The sequence below is a fragment of the Bubalus kerabau genome, chromosome 7, assembly GCF_029407905.1.
Source record: "Bubalus kerabau isolate K-KA32 ecotype Philippines breed swamp buffalo chromosome 7, PCC_UOA_SB_1v2, whole genome shotgun sequence".
NCBI classification, from domain to species: domain Eukaryota; kingdom Metazoa; phylum Chordata; class Mammalia; order Artiodactyla; family Bovidae; genus Bubalus; species Bubalus kerabau.
In genome coordinates this window covers 24,588,723-24,616,139 of record NC_073630.1, presented here as the reverse complement: position 1 = coordinate 24,616,139, position 27,417 = coordinate 24,588,723, and the positions used below count along the sequence as shown (strand labels likewise).

The 27,417-nt window shown below is 36.7% G+C and overlaps 1 protein-coding gene and 1 non-coding gene across 7 annotated transcripts in view; both read left to right on the top strand.

Annotated features, from left to right (window-relative positions):
* CENPE (centromere protein E) overlaps positions 1-27,417 on the top strand; it is an 84,322-nt gene that overhangs the window by 54,663 nt on the left and 2,242 nt on the right. For 4 of the 6 annotated variants that reach the window (XM_055587858.1, XM_055587859.1, XM_055587856.1 and 1 more), the window contains 16 exons: positions 472-759; positions 1,747-1,905; positions 2,087-2,368; positions 3,403-3,561; positions 4,658-4,948; positions 5,566-5,724; positions 8,221-8,325; positions 10,225-10,443; positions 12,295-12,492; positions 13,124-13,327; positions 15,519-15,734; positions 17,867-18,052; positions 20,181-20,293; positions 22,197-22,294; positions 24,717-24,900; positions 26,519-26,784. In XM_055587858.1, coding sequence (XP_055443833.1) covers positions 472-759; positions 1,747-1,905; positions 2,087-2,368; positions 3,403-3,561; positions 4,658-4,948; positions 5,566-5,724; positions 8,221-8,325; positions 10,225-10,443; positions 12,295-12,492; positions 13,124-13,327; positions 15,519-15,734; positions 17,867-18,052; positions 20,181-20,293; positions 22,197-22,294; positions 24,717-24,900; positions 26,519-26,784 — 3,127 coding nt within the window. Of the gene's footprint in view, positions 1-471; positions 760-1,746; positions 1,906-2,086; positions 2,369-3,402; positions 3,562-4,657; positions 4,949-5,565; positions 5,725-6,126; positions 6,418-8,220; positions 8,326-10,224; positions 10,444-12,294; positions 12,493-13,123; positions 13,328-15,518; positions 15,735-17,866; positions 18,053-20,180; positions 20,294-22,196; positions 22,295-24,716; positions 24,901-26,518; positions 26,785-27,417 lie in introns of all 6 variants that reach the window. The other 2 variants (XM_055587861.1, XM_055587857.1) reach the window with 2 other exon arrangements.
* TRNAE-UUC (transfer RNA glutamic acid (anticodon UUC)) lies at positions 20,616-20,688 on the top strand. Its single transcript has one exon. It is a non-coding gene; the product is annotated as a tRNA-Glu (tRNA).

The following is a 27,417-nucleotide window of genomic DNA, read 5'->3' as shown; positions in this document are numbered from 1 at the left end:
TGACGAACTCCTTTTCCTATTTGCAACCAGTCTGTTGTTCCATGGCCAGTTCTAACTGTTGCTTCCTGACCTGCATACAAATTTCTCAAGAGGCAGATCAGGTGGTCTGGTATTCCCATCTCTTGAAGAATTTTCCACAGTTTATTGTGATCCACACAGTCAAAGGCTTTGGAATAGTCAATAAAGCAGAAATAGATGTTTTTCTGGAACTCTCTTGCTTTTTCGATGATCCAGCGGATGTTGGCAATTTGATCTCTGGTTCCTCTGCCTTTTCTAAAACCAGCTTGAACATCAGGAAGTTCACAGTTCACATATTGCTGAAGCCTGGCTTGGAGAATTTTGAGCATTACTTTACTAGTGAATAATACATACATTAAACTAAACTATGAAGATGATTGGCATAATTTTAGAAATAGTTCTTTTTCCTAATATTTTCTGCCTATGTCCTAACTTGCTTTATAATTTTCACAGATTCAAGAACTTCAGGAAGAAGAACATCAACTTCTTGAGATGAGAGATGTCAGTGAGACTTGGGAAAAAATATGTGAAATGGAAAACTTGAAGAAGCAACTTGAGGCCCAAAAGTCAACTCTAGAAAATACAGAATGGGAGAACATCAAGTTAACTCAGAGACTCAATGAAAATATTGCAGAAATAAGATCTGTTACAAAAGAAAGAGATGACCTTAGGAATATGGAGGAGACTCTCAAAGTAGAGATAGATCAGCTCAAGGAAAACCTAAGAGAAACAACAAGTAGAGTGAGTTACCATCTTTCACCCAACTTGTAAATGTGAAATCGTGTCCTAAAAGAACTGTAATTGATAGAGTTGGTGGAGATGTAAAAATGGTCCAACTATTGGGGAAAACTGGAGGGATGGATATGTGATGGTGGTGGTTGTTCAGTCCGACTCCTTGTGACCCCATGGACTGCAACACGCCAGGCTTCCCTATCCTTCACCGTCTCCTGGAGCTTGTTCAAACTCATGTCCATTGAGTTGGTAATGCATCCTACCATCTCGTCCTCTGTCATTCCCTTCTCCTGCCTTCTATCTTTCCCAGCATTGGGGTCTTTTCCAGTGAGTTGGCTCTTCAAATCACATGGCCAAAGTATTGGAGCTTCAGCGTCAGTCCTTTCAGTGAATATTCAGGGTTGATTTCCTTTAGTATTGACTAGTCTTCATCTCCTTGCTGTCCGAGGGACTCTCAAGAGTCTTCTCCAACACCACAGTTCAAAAGCATCAATTCTTCCATGCTCAGCCTTCTTTATGGTCCAACTCTCATATCCATACATGACTACTGGAAAACACATAGCTTTGACTATACAGGCAGTTGTTTGCAGTAACCCCCAAAATCCAATTATTGCTGTTTATCTGTACACATTAGCATAATTGTGCAAAGATGTTTATAGACAGATATTCATTGCAGCAAGTTGCAATAACAAAATAAAGCAACCCCCCTCACCAATAGGAAAAATCCTCTGTGGTTGAACAAAAATACAGCACATTCAGACCATGGAATACCAGCACATAGGTAAAAAATGAGATAGAGCTGATTAAAAAGTTTCCGATGGGAAAAAGGAGTAAGAGTATCTAGAATATATTGACATCCAGAAGTTACTTTTAGAGGATGAGAACTGAGAGACCCAAGGAGGGAGGGGAATTTTTACTTCTTACCCTATGTCTTTCCTACATATTGTTGAATTGTATTATTCTGAATGTATTATTTTTCTTTCTCTAATAATAAAGGACCTGGAAAGACAAGAGGAACTGAGAACTGCCCAGATGAATCTGAAAGAGCACCAAGAAACTATTGATAAACTCAGAGGAATTGTTTCAGGGAAGACAGATGAAATATCAAATATCCGGATGAATTTAGAAAACACAAATATGGCCTTAAAAGCACAGGTATTTCTTATAATATCTAAGTAACTGAGAGTTTGAATCAGGTCTTTTGTGTTATGCAACAGGGTATGAGTTTGCCAAATGCTGAAGATAAGTAGAGATTTTCCTATTCAATTTAGAAACTATGTTTTAGCTTTCTGTTTGTATCTGTTTATATCCTAACTTACTGTTTGATTATCTCAAGGTCCAAGAACTTCAGGAGAAAGAACATCAACTTCTTAAGGTGAAAAATGATCTCAGGGAAAATATGTATCAAACAGAGCAATTGAAGAAGCAATTAGAGACTCAGAATTCAATCCTGGAAAGCATAGAAACAGAGAAGTTAAGGTTGACTCAGAAACTCTTTGAAAACGTTGAAGAAATAAAATCTGTTACTAAGGAAAGAGATGACCTAAGAAGAATGGAGGGAACCCTCAGAATGGAGCGAGATCAACTCAGGGAAAGCCTCAGCGAAACAAAAGCTAAAGTAAGTTGCACTCATTCCTCTTGCCAGCAAGTTAATGTGATGTTTTCCTTACATCGTTGAACCCTTCTTTGAAATGAGTGGTACTTTTAGTGAGAGTTAACAGGATACCACCTTTTAGGCAGGTAATTTGGTATTATTTTTGAAAATTTTAAATTCTGTAACCAGCATTTTATTTATGGGCTTTACCCTGCATGTACATTTACTCAGTTGTTTGGATAAAGAAAAAGTAAATATGTATGTGTGTGTGTGTGTGTGTATTCCTAACACAAACATATAAACATAACATACATACCATAAAGTTGTTCGTTACAGCAATTTGTGATTTAAAAAAAGATAGGAAATAACCTAAATGTACATCACAAGGAAACTGGGTAAATATATGCAATATGTCCCAGGTGTGGAGAAGGAAATGGCAACCCACTCCAGTATTCTTGCCTGAAAAATCCCATGGACAGAGGAGCCTGGTGGGCTACAGTCCATGGGGTACAGAGAGTGGGCCACGACTGAGCACATGTCCGGGTGGCACAGTGGGAAAAGAATCCACCTGCCAATGCAGGAGATGCTGGAGATACAGGTTCAATGCCTGAGTTGGGAAGATTCCCTGGAGGAGGAAATGGCAACCCAGTCCAGTATTCTTGCCTGGGAAATCCCATAGACAGAAGACCTGCTGGGCTACAGTCCATGGGATCGAAAAGAGTTGGACACAGCTGAGTGACTGAGTGTGCACATACAGTATACATGCAACCCCTAAAAAAACGAAATAGATTTGAATGTTCTAATATGAAAGCCCAAAGTAAACCTTAGGGGGAAAAGCAGGTTGTAGAAGAGCACATGTATAGCATGTTCGCCTCTGAAAAATGTGAGTACACTGTGGGGAGGTGAGGCCAAGGGAAGGAAAAACCTACAGTTTTCTAACAACCTCAAAGATGTGGAGGAAGAAATAAGAAATTTATCATTTTTACTAAGAAAATATCGCTTTCATTATCATAACACTAAGCTATGTTGTTTTTTGTTTTTTGTTTTTTCCTATTAAGGATCTGGAAAAACAAGAAGAACTAAGAATAGCTCACTTGCATCTGAAGGAGCACCAGGAAATTATTGATAAACTCAGAGGGATTGTCTCTGAGAAGGCAGAAGAAATATCAAATATGCAAATGGATTTAGAAAATTCAAATGCTAAATTACAAGAAAAGGTATTGAGGGGGTCATGGGGCTTATATGTTCGAATACCCGATATATTCCTAGAATAAAAAGTAATGCCTAAAATCCTTGAGGGATATAAAACACTTCAGCAACATTAGAAAGCAGCTTGGTAGTTTTTACTAACCCTGAACCATATACCTGCTTGTGGCCCAGAATTTTCTCTCCTTGGGTATGTACCTAAGGAAAAAGAATGCATTCTTCCACATAAAGACATACAGGAGTGCTCACAGTAGCTGCAATCATAATTGCGAAGAACTGAAAGCAATCCATATGCCTATCAACAGGAGAATCGATATTTACATTGTGATGCTTAAGTTTAAAAGTAGGCAAACGAAAGGATAGTTAGGGAGTTTAGGATGGACTTGTGCACACTGCTATATTTTATTTTATTTTATTTTTATTTATTTTAATTGGAGGTTAATTACTTTACAATATTGTATTGGTTTTGCCATACATCAACATGAATCCGTCACAGGTATACACTGCTATATTTTAAATGGATAACCAACAAGTTCTTATTGTATAGCACAGGGAACTCTGCTCAGTGTTATGTGGCAGCCTGGAAGGGAGGGGAGTTTATAGCACAGGGAACTCTGCTCAGTGTTATGTGGCAGCTTGGATGGGAGGGGAGTTTCGGGGAGCATGGATGCATGTTTATGTGTGGCTGAGTCCCTTTGCTATCTACCTGAAACTGTCAGAACATTGTTAATCAGTTTTATTCCAATATAAAATATTTAAAAGACAACAAATAAAATTTTTTAAAAAGCAGACAAACTGATCTGGGATGAAAAAGGTCAAAATAGTGATTTGTTCTAGGAAGAGCACACAGGTAAAGTAAGTGTTCTATATTTTGATCTGAGTTTTAGTTATATAGCTGTATGCATATGTTGAGTATAGCTGAGCTGTATACATGTAAGATTATATGTAGTCATGTATATTATATCACAAAAGACACTAAATCCTGTATGAAATTATACAGCACATTAATGAGTAAAATGGGATAACTATTGTCTTAATCAGTTTAGAAACTATTCTTAATCCTTCCCTAAAAAATGATCCAATTAATCCTAACATGATTATCTTAAGGTCCAAGAACTGAAAGCAAATGAACAGAGACTTTTTAAGTTAAAAGAAGAAATTAGTGAGACCAAGAAAAAAATGTGTGACATTGAGCAACTGAAGAATGAATTTAAGTGCCAGAGTTTAACTATGAATAAAATAGAAATGGAGAACTTAAACTTGGCTCAGAAGCTTCATGAAAACCTTGAAGAAATGAAATCTGTAATGAAAGAAAGAGATAACCTAAGGGGACTGGAAGAGACCCTCAGACTGGAGAGAGACCTACTCAAGGCGGACCTGCAAGGAAGCACAGCTAGAGTGAGTTGTCCTCCTACTTCCTGCCAAATACCTGTTTTTATTCTAAGAAGTTTTAAAATAATCGGTGCTATTCATGAAAATTTAAATGTTATAACCTTTTTCAGGGAGACAGTTTGACAATAGTATTTTAAAAATCTATCAACAGAGACATTTGCTACAGCAGTTTCACTTGTAGGAATTTATCCTACCAGTATATCCACATATACAGGCAGAAATACAACAGCATTCACTGCAGCACCATATGTGATGAACAAAATCAGAAACAATCCAAGTGTCTGTCAGTAAGGCACTGGATAAGTGGGGTTCGTCTGTATAGTGGAAAACTAAGCATAAGAATAGGACACTCTTTACATGATACTGATTTAGAAAAACATCCAGATGGTACGAAATGTGGAAAATAAGTGGCTGAGTTGAGCATGTTACAGGACTGGGATGGGTGGGGCTAGGGTCAGGGCCTTAGACTGTATGTCCTTCTGAACTATTCTAATTTGGCAGTGGCATGTTGGTTATTTCTAACTATGAATATGTATTTTTTAAGATTTGGTTTAGCTAGTTCATTGTTAAGAAAAGGTAATGTGCCTTTATCTCATATTTCTCAATTTCTTCTGATAACAAAGGAACTGGAAACACAAGAACAACTAAAAATTGCTCATATCCGTTTGAAAGAACACCAAGAAACTATTGATAAATTGAGAGAGAGAGTTTCAGAAAAGACATCTCAGGTTTCAAATATTCAAAAGGATTTAAATAAATCAAAAGATGAATTACAGAAAAAGGTATGTTGTTTTGTTCTTTGAGGGAACATGTGCATGCTAAGTCACTTCAGTCATGTCCAGCTTTTTGTGACCCATGGACTGTAGCCTGTCCATGGGATTCCCAGGCAAGTATACTGGAGTGGGTGGCCATTCCCTTCTCCAGGGGATCTTCCTGATACAGGGATTGAACCCTATGTCTCTTATGTCTCCAGCATTGGCAGGCGCATTCCTTACCACTAGTACCACCTGGGAAGCCCCTAACTCTGGGGGAATAACTGTCCAAAATTATTTGTGAAATTAGAAAGGACATAGATACAGATATGTCAATATAAATATATACATATGTATACCATAAATAGACACTATTTTACTTTCTTTAAGGAATTCTGTTTGTATTCTAACTTGTTTTATAATTATGTCAAGATACAAGAACTTCAGAGAAAAGAGCTTCAACTTCTTAAAATGAAAGAAGATGTCAGTAAAACTCATAAAAAAGTGAATGAAATGAAACAATTGAAGAAGCAGTTTGAGGCCCAAAGTTTATCTATGCAAAGTGTGGAAATGGATAATTTGCATTTGACTAAGAAACTTTATGAAAGCCTTGAAGAAATAAAAATTGTAGCTAAAGAAAGAGATGAGCTGAGACAGATAAAAGAGTCTCTCAAAATGGAAAGGGACCAATGCAGAGAAAAATTAAGAGACCTGATAGCTAGAGTGAGTTCAGAATCATTCCCTATCTAGTAACTATGAGAATCAAGCTTTTTTTGGAAAGCGTGACAATATTTTGTTGTGTGTTTATGTCTACAAACAGTAAAGGATAATGAAACTTAACTATAGTTTTCACACAAATAGAAAATGCAGTTTTAAAAAGAAGCCAAAATATTATTCAGGAAATACCACATTTTTTGTTAAGAACTTTTTAAAATAGAAGTATACTAGACATACAATACTATATGTTGTAATATACAGTACAGTGATCCACAATTTTTAAAGAGTATACTCCATTTATAGTTACTGTAAAATATTATCTATTCTCCATACGGCACAGTATTTCTGAGTAGCTAATTTTATACGTAATAGTTTGTACTTCTTAATCCCTTAGCCTTGTATTGTCCCTTTCCCCTTCTCTCTCCCCTCTGGTAACCACTAGTTTGTTCTCTATATTTGTGAGTTTGCTTCTTTTTTGTTAAATTCATTAGTTTGTTGTATTTTTTAGATTCCACATGTAAGTGGTATCATACAATATTTGTCTTTATCAGGCTTATTTTACTTGGCATAATACCCTCCAAGTCCATCCATGTTTTTTGCAAATGGCAAATTGTAGTTCCTTTTTTGTGGCTGAGTAATATTCCATTGTGTATGTGTTCCACATCTTCTTCATCTGTTCATCTGTTGATAGATATCTGGGTTGCTTCAGCATCTTGGCTATTGTAAATAGTGCTGCTGTGAACATTGGGGTACATGTATCTTTTCAAATTAGTGTTTTTGTTTTTCAGAAAATACATTTTTAATTCTGTAGTTTTAAAAAAAAAACAAAAAATGTTAAATAAAGCAGACTATTTCCTTCACTGTAGTTTTTTTAAAGGATTTCTAAGCCAAGAAATCACATTATTCTCAGTGGAGAAATATTTGAAGGATTATAAAAGATTAAATATTTGAAGGATTTATAAAAGATTAAATATCTCATTTCTGTGCTTCTGCCTGGTACAGTTTTAAACATAGGCTCTTGTTAGTGAGTTTTGAAGGAAAAAAGACAAGTATAAATAAGGAAATTCTTGTAATATGTATTTATAAATATTCACATATGTTAAAGAACCTGAGTCACTCTGTAAAATTCAGATGAATAAGAAATTGTATAAAATCTATAAAAAATCTTTTTTATTCTCATATTTCATTTTCCTGTTCATCATTATCTTCTAGTAAAGAAATAGTGGAAAGTAATATCATTTGTAATCTCAGTAGAAATATCAGACATTTGGAAATCATCTTTAGTGGGCCCTAACTAAATTTATAGAGACTAAATGTATTCAATAAATATTTATTGAATAATATTTTATTTTGCACTTTTAATCAGAAATACAAAATATAAACAGGGTATGAATTTTCTGTTCCAAGGTTCTGGAAAGAATATATCAGTAGGACTTAGAGCACCATAAGTAATATACTTGGTTTTGCTTGCATATCGAGTTGGCAGCAGTGATTCTAAGGCAGAAATTTGGAAGAGTAGGAACTAGGAAATATATCTAAAATCCAATTTTCAACTATAAGTAGTAAAGGAACAGTTCCTATCTTCCAAAATTATGTGGTTTTGCCACTTTTAGCGATGGCTTGAGGTCACTCACTTAAGACTTACTGATACTGTTATTTATTTTCTGAGCATTTTTAAGACTACTTTAAGTTAGATGTGTTATATTTAATTCTATTATAGAAAAGATATTAAAATGTAATCAAAGTATATGATTAGACATATGTGAATATAGTTACAGCTGAAGTCTTGCTGATTTCTTTCTATCAAAGCAGGATCAACAGAACCACCAAGAGGTAAAATATGAAAAAAGGTTACTATGTGATGGAAACCAACACCTGATAGGAAGCCTGAGAGAAAAGTGCTGTAGGATAAAAGTAAGTGTTCTCCTGTTAAAGTTACAAATGAATATTTGTACGCTTCCAGAGGTCTAATGTGGATTAAATAGATAATGCTCAATACTTTTCTAAACTTTATAATCTAGCACTAGTATATACATGTATACATAGATACACGCATACACCACACACACAAAACAGAGGAGTTTGTGATCATCAGGCTTCACTGGAAAGGTGGTATTTGAGCAAATACCTGAAAGAGGTAAAGGATTAAGCCACACAGGCCTGTATCCAGGGAAAGAGCAGTGTAAGCGGAGAGAACAGCAGGTACAAAGGTTGCTTGGTGGGTTCCAAGGTCTTCAGGAAGGAGGACAGCCAGTTAGAAGTGAGGTCTGGAGTTAATGAGGAAGAGGCAGGCTGTGGGGCTTCAAGCGGACTGCGGGCTTACTCTGATTAAGATGGAGATCTCTTGAGAGAGACATGATCTGACTTAGATTTTAAAGAAATGGCTCTGTTAGGTTGAAAATGAGTGGAAGCAGGAGGACAACTGAAAAACTAATTCCAGTAATCCAGGCCAAGGTGATAGTGGCTCAGCCCAAAGAGGTAGCCGTGGAAGTGCTGAGAAAGTGTTGGATTCTGAATATATACTAAGGGTAAAGCCAACAGGACTATTGTCACCCCTGTTAAAATGCAGTCCCTAAAAACTGTTTGTGTTGCTTATGGCTATATCTCTTAGCACAGTTCCCGACAGAAATCAGCATTGAGAATGCATTTTTTAAAAGTACAATGAATGGCATACAGTGCTGCTCATGCCATAATATGATTCATTCTAAGACTAAAGGCAGCATCCCCCCTGCAACACCCACAGATTAATGAACATCTATCTAGCTTTTCCTTAAACTATTAAAAAAAAAATTCATTGTGGTCACCAGCCCCTTCCATAATTTAACACCCTAAACTAAACATGTTATTTATTACATGATTGTAGCAACTTGATGTTCCTCCACCTGTACTCTCACCAAGGGTTCACCTGCCTGGACTTTCATCATTTGTATTTATGGGCCTAGACTCATTGTCTTCCATATGCAGGCACTGTACTTACCTCATGAGATAGGTTTCATTGTTCCATTTATAAACAAACTGAGGCTCAGAGGAAGTTTAGTGGTTGCCCAAGTTCACATAGCTAATAAATTAATAGAATAAGGATTTGAAATCAAGTCTGACAAAGTGTAAAACTTGGGCATAGAAGCATTTTTACAAATATAATTTTTACTTCCTTTAAAATAATATCTCTATATTTTGTAGATTGCATATATTCCGGTATCATTTAATATTTGATCCCCTAGAAAACTCTGTGGCAGTTATTGTAATCTCATTTTATAGTGGTGAAAATGGCTCAGTGCTTCCGCAGTCAGCGAGTGGCAGAGCTGGAATCTAAACTCAAATTCTGATAAAAGGTTAGAAAACTTAGACTCTAGGCAAATAATAGAAATGTGTGAAGAAGCTCCACCAAATTGACAAGTAATTAGTTTGATTCTTGGTCACGTATCTGCTCACTCATACTGCCCACTGTAAATATAAAACAGCATTCAGACTTGAGCTACAATACATACTATATTGAATTCACTCAAATTTCCCTTCAGACTTTATATAAACAAATGCTCCTTCAAATCATGGATGTTCAAAAGACCAAAAGGAAATGCATCAAATGATAACAATGATTGTTTCTGATTTTCTTTGTTATATTTAATTTTTTTTAAATTTCCACAGTAATTTTTATAATCCAAAATCAATAATAAGTTTCCTTTCGTTTTTTAAACACAAACATCATAATTTATTTTCCTCCTACAAGAAGTAGTAAATCTTTTTGTTGCAGTTCTAGGGCTGGGACTATTTCTTGTTAAATTAGTACATTGAATAAATTCTAATTTTCTTTAGGAGCTTCTTAAGAGATACTCAGAGATGGATAATCACTATGAATGTTTAAATCGATTGTCTCTTGATTTGAAGAAGGAAATTGAAACCCAAAAAGAGCTTTCAATTAGAGTAAAAGCAAACCTCTCACTTTCATGTCCACAAACCAAACAAATCCAGAAACTTCTCACTGCAAACCAGAGGTGTTCCATGGAATTTCATAGAGTCGTGATGAAACTTCAGGTACCATTTTTTTAAGTAATATCTTTGTAAATACTGCTGTAAATTTCTATTACTAACTAACGTGTTTAAGTCCTACCTTGAAAGTTGGCCTGTCGTGCTGCAGTCCATGGGGTTGCAAAGAGTCAGACACAGCTTAGCAATAAACTTTTACTTGTTTCACTTTTTGAGAGTTCGCATATTCACTATTAAATTGAAAATTGCATGGGTCTAAGAACAGTGTGTGCAAGACCCTCAGTGCACTTAGGACCTGTTTATTCAACAAAACCTGAGCTTTGCCAGTGGACCTTTGCCAGAGTGAGTGAAGCAGACATATAAACAGGTAATAAGCATTGTTATAGAAGTACATTTAGATTGTATGACATACCAGATAAAAAGTTAGAGAAGATAAGACTGTAGTGGAAGACAGGCTTAAGCGATAAAGCTTGGAGTTCATTTTGTAGATGAGGCAGAGCCATTGGATAGTTATTTTAAGGTGCTGGCAGTGGCATGATCAGGTTATTATTTTAGATACTTCTCTGTAGACAAAGAAGAAATGAGTTTGTGGCCAGAAACAGTTGCACTGGGTCCAGATAAGCTGTAACAAGTAACACTCCTACTAGGGAAGGATTCTTGGGATGGAGGGGACAAACCTGTGACAGCTCGAGATAGTAGTCCATGTGATTGATGGTCGAGGTCAGGGAGAGGAGTTTAAAATGAGAATCAAGATTCAGGCTTAGCCAGGTTTGTAGACAGTATTACCATTAAGAAATAAAGAGGAGAAAGAGATTAGGTGTTCAGTTTGAGATGTTTTGAGGTAGAAATACCTGTGACAGAATGTTTATGAAGAGAGACCAAGTAAGCATTCAGTTGAGAGTCTGAGACTTGTCAGGAGAAATGTTAGGACTAATGGGATTCATATAGGTGATACATTGCACAACATCTGTGAGTAACATCACCCAGATTCTTCAAGAGACAGTAGCAGAAAAGAGCAGCTCATGGGTTCAAGGTTAGAAAAAGTCAAAGTGACGGAAGAGAACCAAGCAAAAGTGCTATCACTGAAGTCAGTGAAATTGTCTGCCAAAGATGAAGTGGGCAAGAGGGCAGATGTGTCAGCCGGCATAAGGACTGAAGAGATCCCCCCAATTTGTTGATAATAGAGCTCACTGGTGACCTCTGTCAGACTGGTTTTAGTTGAGTGGTTAAGGAAGAGGCCAAATTACAAGAGATTAAGGAATGGTGGAAGTTAGGGGAAGTGGGGAACTGGTATCTGGCCTTCCTGTTTGGTAAATTCCCCTGCAGGCCCTGATACTCTTCCACAAACCCTGGCAGTCGGATATCCAGAACTTACTAAAGAGATCCATGCAGCATATGATATTCAAATTATTATCACCTTAAAGCCAGACATCTAAATACACTTGACAAGTAAATCTTGTGACATGTCATACCCATTTTTGTTACCCGGTCAAGGTAGGCGGAAGATGTTGAAAATGATCTCAGGTATCTAGCTGGGAAACCTGGGTGGTTGATGATATAATTAACCAAAAAGAGGATAGTAGACATAGATGGGTTTCTAGGGAAAGGAATCATGTACATTTTAAGCCTATTGAAATTGAGGTGATTGTAGGACATCTATGAAGTGTATTGCAGGAGGAAGTCAGAAATATAGAACTAGAGAGAGGCCTGGAAGTTATCCTCCCAAGTTGCTGAGAAGAGAAAATTGAGAGTAGAGTGGCTCTTTCCTCATTCCTCATTTAATCAAGGAACATAGATAAACAAGAGATGCCATCCTGCCTCATAGTCTCAGGGGTTTAAAGCTTCATCTAAACATGTTACAAGTTTCATTTCCCAATTTGTTTTATGTTTCTCTGCAAGTATGTGCTAAGCTATGTTGCAAGGACAAAGGAAGAACAACATGAATCCATCAATAAATATGAAATGGCTTTTATTGATGAAGTGGAAAAGCAAAATGAACTGCTAATGAAAATACAGCACCTTCAACAAGATTATGATGTACCACCCGGAGAATCAAGGGACCTCAGATTGAACCAGAGCATGGATCTACATATTGAGGTATGATTTGTTTAAAATGGGTTTAACTAGATGTCAATCCTTTTATCAAGTTGAAAAGTACCTTTGCATATATTTAGAGTCATTTTTACTTACCAAAAAATAAAAAATCAGTTGTAGAATGACAGCTGGCGAGGTGTGAAGAGTGCCAGATAATAGTGTAGCGTCCTTTCAGAACCCCAAAGATACAGAAAATAGATATAATATCATCAAGTGGGAATTCATGGAACCCCAGAATAAGTTTCCAAATGCCTTCTGAAACTCCCTAGATCTGTGACTGGGAGTCAGAAACATTTTCACTACAACTCCACATGAAGTGTCCTACTCAGCAGTATGAGGCCAGCATCCAATTTCCAATACCATGTGCAGCCTGTTATGTGCACAGAAAGCAACATCCAGAGACTGTTCATATATTGTGATAATTAGTCATAGATGTATAGTTTTGAGGGGCTTTAATTTGAGCAGGATTTGTAGACTTGCCCTTGTTACATAGGTTGTACTGCCAAAATTTTATTATCAATAACTAAAGTTTTAAACTAAAATTATATTTACTTTAAAATATTAAGAATAAAGTTCAGTAAGGTGTTTTTTCCTTTTTCTAATGTTCAGGTGATTCAATGCTTATTTTTCACAGGAAATTCTTAAGGACTTTTCAGAAAGTGATTTCCATAGCATAAAGACTGAATTTCAGCAAGTACTAAGTAATAGAAAAGAAATGACTCGGTTTCTGGAAGAGTGGTTGAATGCGCATTTTGATATAGAAAAGCTTAAAAATGTCATCCAGGAAGAAAATGATAGTATTTGTCAAGTGAATAACTTGTATCATAAGAAAATAACAGTAAGTAGTAATTTTCTTGTGCTACCTCATTCTTCTTCTTGTTGTCTGCTTTAATTTTTCTACCTCATTTGTTTAAAAAAAAAATCTAAGAAAAATTTAATTTTAAGTATTTTCTTAAAATTTATTTGTGTGTGCTTTGTGAAAAAGTTGACTGCACAACATCTTCCTTAGGATAATTAAAGATATATTTATACTTGTGAAGAAGATAAAATCTTGCTGTGTAACAATCAATGTTTTACGCTCAAAACCCTCTTGCCATTTTCCTCTTTCTATTCTCACTTTGGGCTGCTTCTGTAGGAACTGAGCCTTTTTTCCAAGCAGCCCCCGACATGTGAGCCCAGAGCCTGTTTCAGGGTACAGGCAACAGCTAGAGGAAACCCCTGGACAGCTAGTCAGCTGCTTCATTAGTAAGGCCGCCATGCTTCTCACCTCGGCAGTGTCGCTGCCACACGCCCGGATCCTTCAGCTTTGATGTTCACACCGTGGTTTGTAATCATCGTTCCAAAGGTGACCAGCCCTAGGGAACAGATTCCTAAGAACCAACATCGCTTTCAGACAGTTTATTGTTTCACCTTTTACTGATCAAAATATTCATTCTACTTTCTGAAGTAATCCCTATCTCGTATACCTAGAAAAATATGCAGTAATGAGAACATTGCTTGTTACTGCATGTAACCAGTGGAGAAGGAAATCGGTGGAAAAGGCACCCCACTCCAGTATTCTTGCCTGGGAAATCCCATGGAGAGAGGAGCGGGTGGGCTACAGGCCGTGGGGTCACAAGAGTCAGACCCAACTTAGTGACTAAACCACCATAAGTAACTGGAGCAGAGGGACCTAGATTAATGTTACAGCATTTAATATTAGTGTTATGTCTCTATGTTTGGGTAGTTATTTCCAAACAAAGACTTTAACTTCATCTGGAAACAATACTTTAATCATATTGAAATATAGATAATGTTTCTAAAAAAAATAATTGCCTGTGACTGGATTGTTCATCCATCTGTTAAATAATCCAGGCTAGCAAAATAGTAAATGAGTTGTTTCAAAAAAAAAAAAAATAGTTCACAGTCAATGGAGAAACGCATAGCCAGTGTTTGGATAAGGTAATCTCCACATATTTAAGTGTTGTTCTTGTAATGTTGAAGGCCCAGTTGTGATCAAAGAGTAGGAATTTCTCCAGCATGTTCCTACTGTTCTGCACAGGGAACTGTACTCAATATTTTGTAATAACTTGTAAGGGAAAAAGATCTGAAGAAAAAGTAAGATACATATGTATGTGTAACTGAATCACTTTTCTCTACATCTGAAACTAACACAGCATTGTAAATCAATTACACTTCAATGAAAAAAGAAAGTGGGACTCTTGCAATGAGGACCAGCATGGATATGTGGCTTCTTCCAGCACCCTGAAAAAAGCAGCTGGTAATTCTATGTAGTGTGAGGTCCTAGTTGAGAGCCATGGAGCATCCAGGATGCTGGCAAGAACACAGCTAAGTTAGGATCCAACTCTGACAAATTGGCCATAAAGCCACCCAGAAATTTATAGGTGAGACCAATAAGGCATCCATGATGACAGCAAAAAGTACATCCCTTAGAAATTAGGAAGTAAAAGGATGATATGAGTAATTTCAGAGCTAGTTAGGCTTTGATGTAAAAGAAGATATTGGTTGATCATTATTCCCTGCACAGAAATACAGGGTTTTCAGATTAATTACAAAAAGTCAGTGAATGATTTTTCCCTATAAACACTGAGGTTTAGAATGAAAATAGCTTGTTGTTAAGTTTACTGGGTATGTCCTGCTATTAGATGTCAGTTAATGTTTATATATGATGTGGTATATGTCATAACATGCATAAGAACTTTAACCTGCATAATTCTTCAGATTCTTCTTTATATGTTAGTTGGGATCCAATACCGAGATTATCATCTTGCAAAGTAGTACAGGTGCTCTTCAGCCCTTACTGTTTTATTCTCATCACCAATATCCAACGTCATTTGAAATTTCAGGAACTGATTTGAACCACGAAGAATGTTCACATTCTTTTAAAGTTCTATTCTGGAGTGTGCTGAATAAAGGTGTCAGCATATGCCTTGTCCTAGAACTCTAGTATTTTCATAGTGTTTTCCTTTTTTTCTTTTATGTAATTCATTTCATTTTAGAGCTATAATGGTGTTTTTACAATCCAATAGGCTATAATGAATGAATTAACAGAGTTTGAAGAAAGAAATGCTACCATAGCCAAAGAATGGGAACATGATCTGAAATCAGTGAAAGAAAACAATCAAAAACTATTTAAAAACTACCAAGCTTTGAAGCTCTCCCTGACCTCTGGTGCTCTTGTTAATCCTACTACACAAGACAGGAATCTTCATGTCACAACAAGAGCTACACAGCAAGTCACAGAGGTGTGTACTTTCTTAGATTTTTCAATTTGCAGTTTCATCAAAATCTTAAAATGCCTTTAACATTTTGTATGACATTTATATATAACAGGTCTTACATAGCATTTCAAAGCAAAATTATAGTATTGAATGTGTTAGGGAACATGGGTTATCTTTGCATAGGTGTGATGGGCTTGTTTTTTTAAATAGAGTTCTATTGTGGCTATCATTCAGCTAATTAAACAGCTAGGTGTTATATAAGATCTTCCCTTTGGATTATGAAGCAGAAGTAACTCATAGCTTAATCTGATTACTAAATGCATACACCACTTAAAGTATTGTTACCGTACGGTGTAAGCTTCCTAAATCATGTGACTTTCTATTAAACTATAGTCTGTGTCTTTATACAAAACTAGTTTAAGGGGAAAGAGCAATTTAGGGTTTCTCTAATTATCATCAATGTCTTTCATATTGGTTAATGTTATAATCAAAATAAAAATGGAAGAGGCTAAAAATAGATTTTGTAAGCAGATTACCTGTGCAGAAGAATCAGTATGTTACTTGAATAATTCAATTACTTTACCCTTACTGGGACTCTGTAAAGCAAACATGGTATTTTATTTTATTATCACACAAAATGACTTAGAGGGGAACCCAAGAGTAAATTATAACTGGTCATTTTCACTGAAATAAACACTCATAATAAAACAACAGCCACTAGTTTAATAAATACCAGCGGAAACCAGAAGGTCACTAGTGTACAGTAGATTGATGTATTGATTACTGCAGACCTCAGTCAGCTGGCAGAAATTTGAAACCCATCCCACAAAGCAGTAAGATGAAGAAGCAGCAACCCAGGACATGCCTTATCAGATGAGAAATCGTATGCTATTAGTTTGGAAATTATGCCAAATTAGAATAGTTTGGTAATGATATAAGAATAGATAAGTAGAATAGTTTGGTAATGATTCAGAAATAAGTAAATAGAGCATTGGAACTGAACAAAATTCAGTACACTCAGGAAAGTTTGAGAATTTGTATATGATGATGGTTAACAACTCAGTGAGGAAAAAATGATTTACTTAATATTTTATTCAGAACAACCAGCTTGACATCTGGGGAAAAAAATATCTGGATTTCCACCTCGCTCAAACAAAAATAAAATCTGGGTAGGCCAAAAAGAAATGTATTGTCTGAGAAACCTGCATGTATATGTATGTGACTAATCTTATAAATATGAACAGACTCAGATATTTAAATTCCAGTATTTTTGGTACCTGGAAAAAAAAAAAACTAGAAATCACCTAAATGTTCTTTAGTGGATGATTTCCATGAAACAGGATGTATGTATCCATGAAAACAAATATGAGAGATCTACATAGATAGCATCACCGACTCAAGGGACATTAATCTGAGCAAATTCCTGGAGAAAGGAATGGCAACCCACTCCAGTATTCTTGCCATGGAGTGAATTCCATGCACAGAGGAGTCTGGCTGGCTACACCCATGGGGTTGCAGAGAATCGACCATGACTTAGCTACTGAACAAAAACAATGTGCGTTGATGATGGAAAGATCTGGAAAATATATTGTCAAGTTGGTTTTTTTTTAATGCAGAGCTATAGTATGTTCCTACTGTGTGTGTGACTGTTTTTATGAATTGAATATTCACGTATGCTTAGATACACATAGACAACTTCCGGAAGGACAGACCTGGAAGAGTCAAGTTATTACCTTAGGCTCAACTGGGGTACTGAGGTGGGAAAGTTACTCTTCATCAATTGTTCCATATGCTTTTATTTTTCAAGTTCAAAACTGGATAATAAAAATAAAGGAAAAGACATATTAAAGAGCTAATTATCAACTCTTAAGTTGTGTTCATTTAAAATGTAGGTGCCTATTTTAAATGCTTGGTACCATGCTAACTAGTAAATAAACACTAAACCTTATAATGTAAAATCTGGGTATTTTTTAACTCAAAAAGCACCAGCTTATAAATTAAAAAAAAAAATACATATGTAAATTGGCATTTGGCTTCTCCTTCTCTTTTATCCTTTGTTAATGCGATCTGTGAAAATGAATACCTGTATATGATTATCTTTGTCTTAATTGTGACTGTCGTTATGGCAGACCTTAAACGTATACTTTTTCTAATAGAAAATTCAAGCTCTGGAAACATCACTCCGTGAAGCTAAAGAAAGTGCTATGCATAAGGAGGGCAAGATTATGAAGATGCAGAAAGAACTTGAGATGACTAATGATGTAATAGCAAAACTTCAACGGCAAGTTAATGAAGCAAATGAATGCCTTGAAAAAACAAAAGAAATGATCCAAGTACTTCAGGTAATTTAACAATCTCATTTTACAAATATAAGAGTGGTTTTTTGTTTGTTTTTTTTCTTTTACTGCTGAATTTGGCAGATGATTTGGGACTCAGCTTTTACTTCAACTTTGTGTTATCTGTGCATATCTAAAGTTCAGGACTCAAAACTTTTAAAAAGCAAGTGACAACTTAGAAATGAAATGTAGGAATATATTTTCATCCAAAATGATTTTTATCTTCCTAAAAAAAATGTTTTTAAGAGACATATAAATATTATTCTTTATAGTTTAAAGTATATTTTTTTATTTTTCATAAAAAAGCTTCAGATCCAAATAATATTTATTAAATAAGTACATTTTAAAAGTCTCTTTTCTTCCACTTAATCCCTTGTTGTTGAGTCCCACCTGCTAGCCTGTCAGCTGACTCTGACCTGTATTTTAAAGAATGTTAATGAATGTTTTTGACCCTGAGTGCCATTACACCGTCTGTGCCCTCGTTCATTGTGTCTTTACCACTCCCTTTTGTTTTAGCCTAGCCACTTCTCATTCTTCTTTTACTTGAGTCCAATCCTAATAGGTATTTGTGTTATCTCTGCTCCAGTGTCTCTTCTTTGGAGTTAAAATTGGGAACTAGTCAAGAATGTCTCTTTTTCCATTATTTAATATTGTTCTAAAAATTCAGGCTCACTCAATGAGACATGAAACAGAGAGGCAAGAGAAAATAATCTTTTTGTTTTGGTGACAAATGTTGGTATAGCTAAAAACCAAGAAAATTCACTGTGAAGCTTTAGAATTTTGAGACTAATATTTTAATATTTCAAGTAATTTAATGACCACATTTTTATTCATTCAACAAATATTTGTTGGCTACCTGCTATGTGTTAGTCATTGTTCTAGATGCCACATGTACAGCAATGGGATAAAAAAGTTTCTCCCTTCCTTCAAGGAGTTTACATTATCATTCAGGAAGTGAGAAAATAATGAAATATATATGTGTGTGTCAAATAGTGAAAAATGCAATGGAAAAAAATTAAGCCAGACAAGGTACGGGGATACTGAATAAAGTGGGAGTGTAAGGGAAAGAGATGTGATTTTATAAAGGGTTACTGAGGAGGGCCACACTTTTAGAGTGATGTGAAGTGATGGGGTGAGCAGTGTGGTAGAAGGGCCTTCTAGACAAAGGAAGTAGCAAACACGAAGGTCTCAACACAGAAACAGCAAGTCTAGACATGTTTAGGAAACCACAAGAAGGCCAGTGTCTTCCTGAACAGAGTAAGCAAGAGGATAGAGGTGGGAAAGGAGGTGAAAAATAGCAGAGAGCCAAATCAAAAAGGGTCTTGCAGGCTCCTCTGGTTTTTATTCTGAGTGGGATGGGAAATCATCAGAGGATTTTGGCTAAAGGATATCATGGTCTTAGTTAATTTTTAAACAGTTGTCCTTTGAAGAGAGAATCCAGGAGAGTGTATTAATGTGACACGCTAGCTGCTATAAAAAAAGGGAACCAAAAATGCAATGGCTCAAATAAGATGGAAGGTTATTTCTTCTCTAGCTCATGTAAAAGCCTGAGTTGCAAGTTGGTGGATGGACCATCTTTGACTATAAAATATCCTCAGCAGGGAATACCCTGGTGGTCCAGTGATTAAGACTATATGCTTCCACAGCAAGGGGATGTGAGTTCGATCCCTGGTGGGGAACTAAGATCCCGCACACCATGTAGTGCAGCCAAAAATAAACAAAAAGTTTAAAAAAAAAACCCTCAACAATGCTGAGTAATACTTTGTGCCTTAAATTTGATTCCAGTTTGATATTTATATTGTTTTACTGACATCTTTTTCTTTCATTTTCCTGATTAACCTATCTCTATCCATTTCATTGTTTTCCACCTCTGTTTCATTTGTTTAGGTAGATTGTTTTAAATTGGGAAAAAAAACTTGTTGAAAGAAACAAAATTATATGTTCTCTAAATACATATTCGCTTCCAATTACTTTACCTCAAATATCTATCTGTTATTCGTTTCAGGGTTAAAATTTGTGCCTCCCCTGCTTTTCATATATTAAAAGATTGCTTTTTCCAAATGCTGCCAGATCAAGGCAGCTCTTCAAAATTTCTATAAAATTATTATATTTTTCTGTTCTTTAAAACATTTAGGACAAAGCTGCTTTAGGAGCTAAACCTTATAAAGAAGAAATTGAAGATCTCAAAATGAAGTTGGTGAAAGTAGACCTAGAGAAGATGAAAAATGCGAAGGAGTTTGAAAAGGAGTATGTCTATGCCTTAATTGAACATGCTTTTAAAAGCTTAAATTTCCTTTAACTATATAAATTTCTTTACATTAGTTAAGTTTTTAAAATATAAGAAATTATTATTATTTGCTTTTCTAAAAATAAATTCAACCACTCACGGATTTCAAATTTATTAAATTCTCATTACATATGTAAAGGTTTTAAAATAAGCACAATCTCGGTTGCTAACACTATGTCTTTTTTTGGGGGAGGGGGTGCTTTTTGCTCATTATGTATAAATAGCTTTAAAATACCCTTTTTATGCTTGAAAGTGAATGTTAAAAACCCTGTGGTGGGGAGTTCCCTGGCAGTCCAGTAGTTAGGACTTGGTACTTTCACTGCCATGGCCCCAGGTTCAATCCCGGGCCAGGGAAGTAAGATTCAGCAAGCCACAAGATGTGGCCAAAAAAAGACCTGTGGGTTCCAGTTTGCTAAGGTTTCTGTTGGTTTTTACTTATTTTATTTATTCTTTCTGTCATGTTTTTGTGGAAAAGTTGTATTTCCTTTTAAATTATAATACCTAATACCCAAGTGAGTGAGTGAAGTTGCTCAGTCGTGTCCAACCCTTTGCAACCCCATGGACTGTAACCTATCAGGCTCCTCCATCCATGGGATTCTCCAGGCAAGAATACTGGAGTGGGTTGCCATTTCCTTCTCCAGGGAATACCCAAGAGCATATTCTTTTTTACTTATTTATTTATGTAGTACCATATACATGGGGCTTCCCTGGTAGCTCAGATGGTAAAAAGAATCTGCCTGCAATGTGGGAGACCTGGGTTCAATCCCTGGGTCAGGAAGATCCCCTAGAGAAGGGAACAGCAACCCACTACAGTATACTTGCCTAGAGAATTCCATGAACAGAAGAGCCTGATGGGCTACAGTCAATGGGATTGCAAAGAGTTGAACACAACTGAGTGACTAACACACACACACTCACACATACACACCCCATATACATAATAGCATGCCTGAAGTTCTTTGTGATATAGAATAATGAAAAGACCATTAGTGTCAGGGAAACTAAGTTAGAAATATATTGCCTCTAATGAATATATCACCTTTAACAAGCTGTTTATCTCTCTGGGCTTCACATTCATAATCAATAAAAGGGTTGGTTTATATTAAAGGATTTCTTCCCTCCTGGCTCTTAACGTTTTTAATTCTTCCTATAAATCTTTAATATTTAATGATAATGTGTAATTTTGCCAAATACGTAGCACTCCAGATCTTCATTCATTCTAACCAGCCTTCCAGTGATAAAAAGTGAAACATATCTGTTAAGATCTTCATCATAAAAAGCAATTTTACTTACAGAATAGAATCAGCAGATACTGTCAGCCTCTAAAAAAAGCAGAGTATCTTACAATTTATCTCTGCTGATTAATGCTTAAGCAAACAGTTCATAAAATGTCTCTACCAGGGAACAGTGAGCAGAATTTGACCTTTGATTATAATGCCTTGGACCAGAGCTGCAGCTAGGGTTTGCTTTCCTGACTTTAGAACGGAAGCTGCTTTTTGCTTTCATGCTCTGGTGATTGTTATACCGTCTTGGTATTTACTTGTTTTATGGTGCCCCCAGGTATAACTTTACTCAATATACCTTTAATAGCTATTGAGCTTCCAGAAATTTAAATAGAAATGATTTCTCAGTGTTAAAAAAAGAAATCATTCCTGCAACCAGACAAAATACTTGCAATTTGATGATAAAATAGCTGTGAGGTGCATGATACCAGGAAGGTATCATAAGGCGTTACCTACTGCTACCTATAAACATTATGTTGATATGATGTGTCTTGCTAGAAAATGCTTGACAGCAGTTGTGTTTATTCCTTCATTAAAAATCTGTTTCTGGGTTTTTACATATTTCTGTTGCTCTTAATAGAATTGCTTCAACAAAAGCCACTGTAGAATATCAAAAAGAAGTTATAAGGCTATTGAGAGAAAATCTTAGAAGAAATCAACAGGCCCAAGATACCTCAAGTAAGTGAAAAATGCTGATACTTCCTGATCTTTCCATTTTACTTCAATACACTTAAACATTTTGAAGAGTACTATTATAGATAATGACAATCAAGAATAAACCTAAATTAGTCACTGATTTAGAAAAAACTTGTTTTTCAGATGAATTCATTGGGCTTATATTTATCCTGTGATATCTCCTTAGTTTCCTATAATCTTGACTGTTTCTCCATTATACATTCTTAGAAAATAGGAAATTTGCTTTTGCATTATCAAATCTTTACATATTAGTGAAGATATCTTCAGTACTATAAAAGAATGACTTAACTATCAGGGTAGAAGTACACTTCCCAATAAAAATACAAGCACATATCTTAGTAGATTGTAACCATATGCACAGTAAAAATATCCATTCACAGTAAAAATAAATATTATCCGACTTGTTCTTACTGGCAGGTGGTTTGAAATTTATCATAGGAACAGTCTTCAAGTCCAGTGATCAAATTTCTGCCTATATATCTCTCAGTTCAGTTCAGTTCAGTCGCTCAGTCGTGTCCGACTCTTTGCGACCCCATGAATCATAGCACGCCAGGCCTCCCCGTCCATCACCAACTCCCTGAGTTCACCCAAACTCACGTCCATAGAATCAGTGATGCCATCCAGCCATCTCATCCTCTGTCACCCCTTTTCCTCCTGCCCCCAATTCCTCCCAGCATCAGAGTCTTTTCCAATGAGTCAACACTTCGCATGAGGTGGCCAAAGTACTGGAGTCTCAGCTTTAGCATCATTCCTTCCAAAGAAATCCCAGGGCTGATCTTCAGAATGGACTGGTTGGATCTCCTTGCAGTCCAAGGGACTCTCAAGAGTCTTCTCCAACACCACAGTTCAAAAGCATCAATTCTTCAGTGCTCAGCTTTCTTCACAGTCCAACTCTCACATCCATACATGACCACTGGAAAAACCATAGCCTTGACTAGACAAACCTTTGTTGGCAAAGTAATGTCTCTGATTTTCAATATGCTATCTAGGTTGGTCATAACTTTCCTTCCAAGGAGTAAGCATCTTTTAATTTCATGGCTGCAGTCACCATCTGCAGTGATTTTGGAGCCCCAAAAAATAAAGTCTGACACTATCTCTCAAACTATACCTTTTTCTGTATTTCTGTTTCTTGTGTTTCATTTATCAAGAGAAAACGCTGACCAATACTTAGATCAGCTTTGTAGAGGGACAAGCATTGAATTCAGTCAAGGACAGGTCTCTGAATTGATTGCCCTCATTTAATGCTGTGTGAAACCCTGAGGGCAGCCCTGACTTAGCTTATGTGTGTAATTGTTTTAAGGGTCACACTAAAAGTTGTATGTGCGAGCACGCTGAAAATTCTGAAGGTCTAGCAAATGTAGGATGATATTTGTGTGTGTTATTGTCCACTCATTTAAAAAAAAAAATCAGAGTACACTTCGCTGGTGATCTGGTGGTTGAAGAATCCACCTTGCAACGCAGGGAATGCAGGTTCAATCCCTGGTCAGGGAACTAAGACCCACATGCCGCAGAACTACTAAGCCTGTGTGCCGTAACTAGAGAGCCCGTGGGCCACAACAAAAGAACCCAGATGCCTCAACTAAGACCTGACCAGCCAAGTAAAGAAAGAAAGAAAGAAAGAATCAGAGATAGTGTTAAGGTGATCACAGCTGCAACCTGAAAAACTTCAAGAGATAAAAATAGACCTGAGAGTTCCTTGTTGTTACAGGAGGATCAGTATAAGTACTCTTGATTTGTGACTTTCATGTTGTCCCTGATTTCAGAATCATTCAAAAGGAAATAGACATCGAGTATCTTCCCCACACACACCTTTACCTTTCTTTAAGAAATTGCCAGTGACCCGGTGGATTAGTCTACGTCAGAAAGCACCTCACAGTTTCATGCAGTTTTATCTAAAATGTACAAAGCAGTTCCTTACATTACTTCTGCACACATAGGGTAGAATCCTTAATAATGTATGCTTTAATATCAACCTCAGGTTCATTTAGTGAACAGTATTGAGTGCTCGAGGTTCACTGAGTGGTGGACCCCACACACACACACACACACGCTGTAGGAAGAAGTCTGCCAGGTGGTCCCACTGGTAATAGAAGACCGACGAGTGAGGGACGGCTCTGTCTGGGGAGGACCCTTACTACTGCAGCCACGGAAAACAGTCCTAACAGGGTTATGGTAGTAGGATTGATTGGTAGAAAGCAGCAGGAGGATTCTAGAGCTATGTGAAATTGATGGCCAAATAGGCATGTGAGGTAAGGGAGAAGGAAGTCAGGGTTGACTTCCAGATAGAGGGTGGTCGAGGTATTTTTATTTTTATGACTTAGTGCCCTTTGTTACGGGTTTGTGTGTTTTTAATTTTGAGCTATTCAAATTATCCCCCACCTGTCTGTGCTTCTGTGTCCCACAGTACTATCAGAACATATTGATACTCAGCCTTCAAATAAACCCTTAACCTGTGGAGGTGGCAGTGGCATTGTACAAAGCACGAAAGCTCTTATCCTGAAAAGTGAATATATACGGCTGGAAAAGGAGGTTTCTAAGTTAAAGCAGCAAAATGAACAGCTCATGAAGCAAAAGAATGAACTGTCAAGGTAAGATCGCCTTATATGATACAGAAATTACATCTGTTACATGTTGGGGAGAATGGTGTAAACACATAAGTTGTGTCTTTTTAGTTTGTTTTCTTTTGGGCGGGGGGACTCTTTCCCAACTAAATATTTTTTGCATTTGATAATCCTTCACACAATATGGAGAAAGTAACTGTTAAAGTTCATATGTCTTTTCTAAAAGGAATAGGAATACAGTAGCACCGTTCCATCTGTTTGCCATGTATCAACTGACCTATGTTTAACTAAGCCAAGAACCAGGAAGTAAAGAAAGATCTTTGAGGGGGCAGCTCATATATACCACAAGTCCATATACCCAAGTCAGTGGGCCCTACTCAAGGAAGAGCCCCTTAGGTCCCTTACTGTAGCTGCTTAGTTTTACTTGTAAACGTATCTAACAAATTTAATTATTTGGCTTATACCCAAGAATAGAATCTTGTACTAACCTCTACTAGTGATACAATAGAGGAAAAATAGGCATTAAACTAATAAGTAAAGTCCACAACTAACTAATTCTTTGTAGTGAGTGCTGTCAAGCAAACAGCAACATCAAAAAGTAGGACATGAGGAAAGAGTATATAACAGAGACATCAAGTCTTGGTGTGGGGAGTGGTGTTGATCAAGAGATTAATCTTTAAGATTCAGTGTGAAAACTGAATAGAGATTAGGCCAGATGAAAGGAGAGGCAGGTAAGCTCTCTAGGCTGAGGGAATGGCATGTGCACATGCTCTGAGTCAGAAACAGTGACCTGCTGGTGGAGCTGAAAGACATCCAGTGTAGCAAGGGCAGAGACAGAGACAGTGAGGCGCGAGATGAAACACCAGAGGGAACTGGCCCGGATAGCACAGGCCTCCAGAGGTCACTGGGAGGACGTTTGGAGGGGATCTGAAATGTAATGGAAGGATTTCCTCCACTGGAGGAGACCCTGACCTTCCGAGATCAGACAGGATCTCGGTATTGGAGGCCCCAGCTTAGGAATTTGTTTATTGTTGCCCAAGCAAAAGATAGTTTTGGCATGGACTGGAATGGTGCCAGTGCAGATAAAAAGAAGGAGATGAATTTGAGGAATAAGTATGAGGAAGACGGGGCCCTAGTATTGTTGCCCAGGTTTCTCTCTGGAGGAACCAGAGCAATGTGGTAGCATTTCCTCTATGAAGCAAGAATATAATGAATCCAGGAAAGCACCACGAATTATTTCTCTTAAAATAACAGATAATTAGAGTCATCTATCCCAGAGACTAATTATGGCCACAAAATACACTAGATCATATCATCGATTCATTTAAAAATCTGATATCATTTCTTTTCAAACCCCCATGATTATGGAGATTTACTACAATTACTCAGTTTATACTGACCTCATTTCATTGTCTGAACTGTAGAAACAGTCCAAACAGGAAGCATTAGGTTGAAACGAGAATGTAAATATGATAAAATGCTCAAGTTTATGTTATGTATATTGTAACACACACCACAATTTAAAAACATTTTTTTTTAAGTGTGAATACATTGCAGGAATTGCAGTCTGTGGTCTCCTTTTTTCTCCTCCTACTCCCCCTCACCCACCACCACCACATTTAAGCTATTATCATCATCTTTCCAGTGAGGTCAAGACATGGAAGGAGAGAACTCTTAAAAGAGAGGTTCACAAAGAAGTAACTTGTGAGAATTCTCCAAAGTCTCCTAAAGTGACCAGGACACCCTCTAAAAAGAGACACCATATATCTTCTCAATGCAAGGAACGGAATGTCCAAGATCCTGTGCCGAAGGAGTCGCCGAAATCTTGGTTTTTTGATAACCGATCAAAGTCTTTGCCAGTACCTCCTCCAGTTCGCTATTTTGATAACTCAGGTTTAGGCCTTTGTCCAGGTAGGTAAATATACTGCTTACTCAGAAATGGGGGGATAACAGTGGGAGCTTCTCTTTACTACGTGATGCCACAGGGCAAGTATCGACAGGAGAGGATGCAGTTGACCAACCACAGGGCAGAGACTTCATTGCTTTCTGGGGGGACAAAATTTCTCTTAAGCGTAGTCACTGTTTACCCTGAGTGAAGTCTGTGTGTTAAACCGTCATCTTTTCCCTGAAATGGACAAGCAACACTTCCAAGGACATAAAGACACTACCCTATACACAAAACTACTTTTACTGAAAAAGACTTTCTTATGAATTCAGTGGGCCAGTATTTCCAGTAGGATTATATATTCATTTTACACAAGCCAGATCATAGACTTGTATCATTTACTGATTCATTCAGTCAACAGAATTCTTTAATATCAACTCTGTGATACATATTATACCCTAATGGTGAAGTAACAAGCAAAACTAGATGCAGTTCCTGTCCTCCTAGAGCTTACAGTGTACTAGGTATAGACAGCAATCAGGTAGTCAAAGGGAAAATTCTAGGGTGCAAACGGCTCTGAGGTTTACAGTAGGTTTTTGTTTTAGGAATATTACGAAAGTCTTCCTTGAAGAGGGGAACTGAGATCTAACAGGTTAACG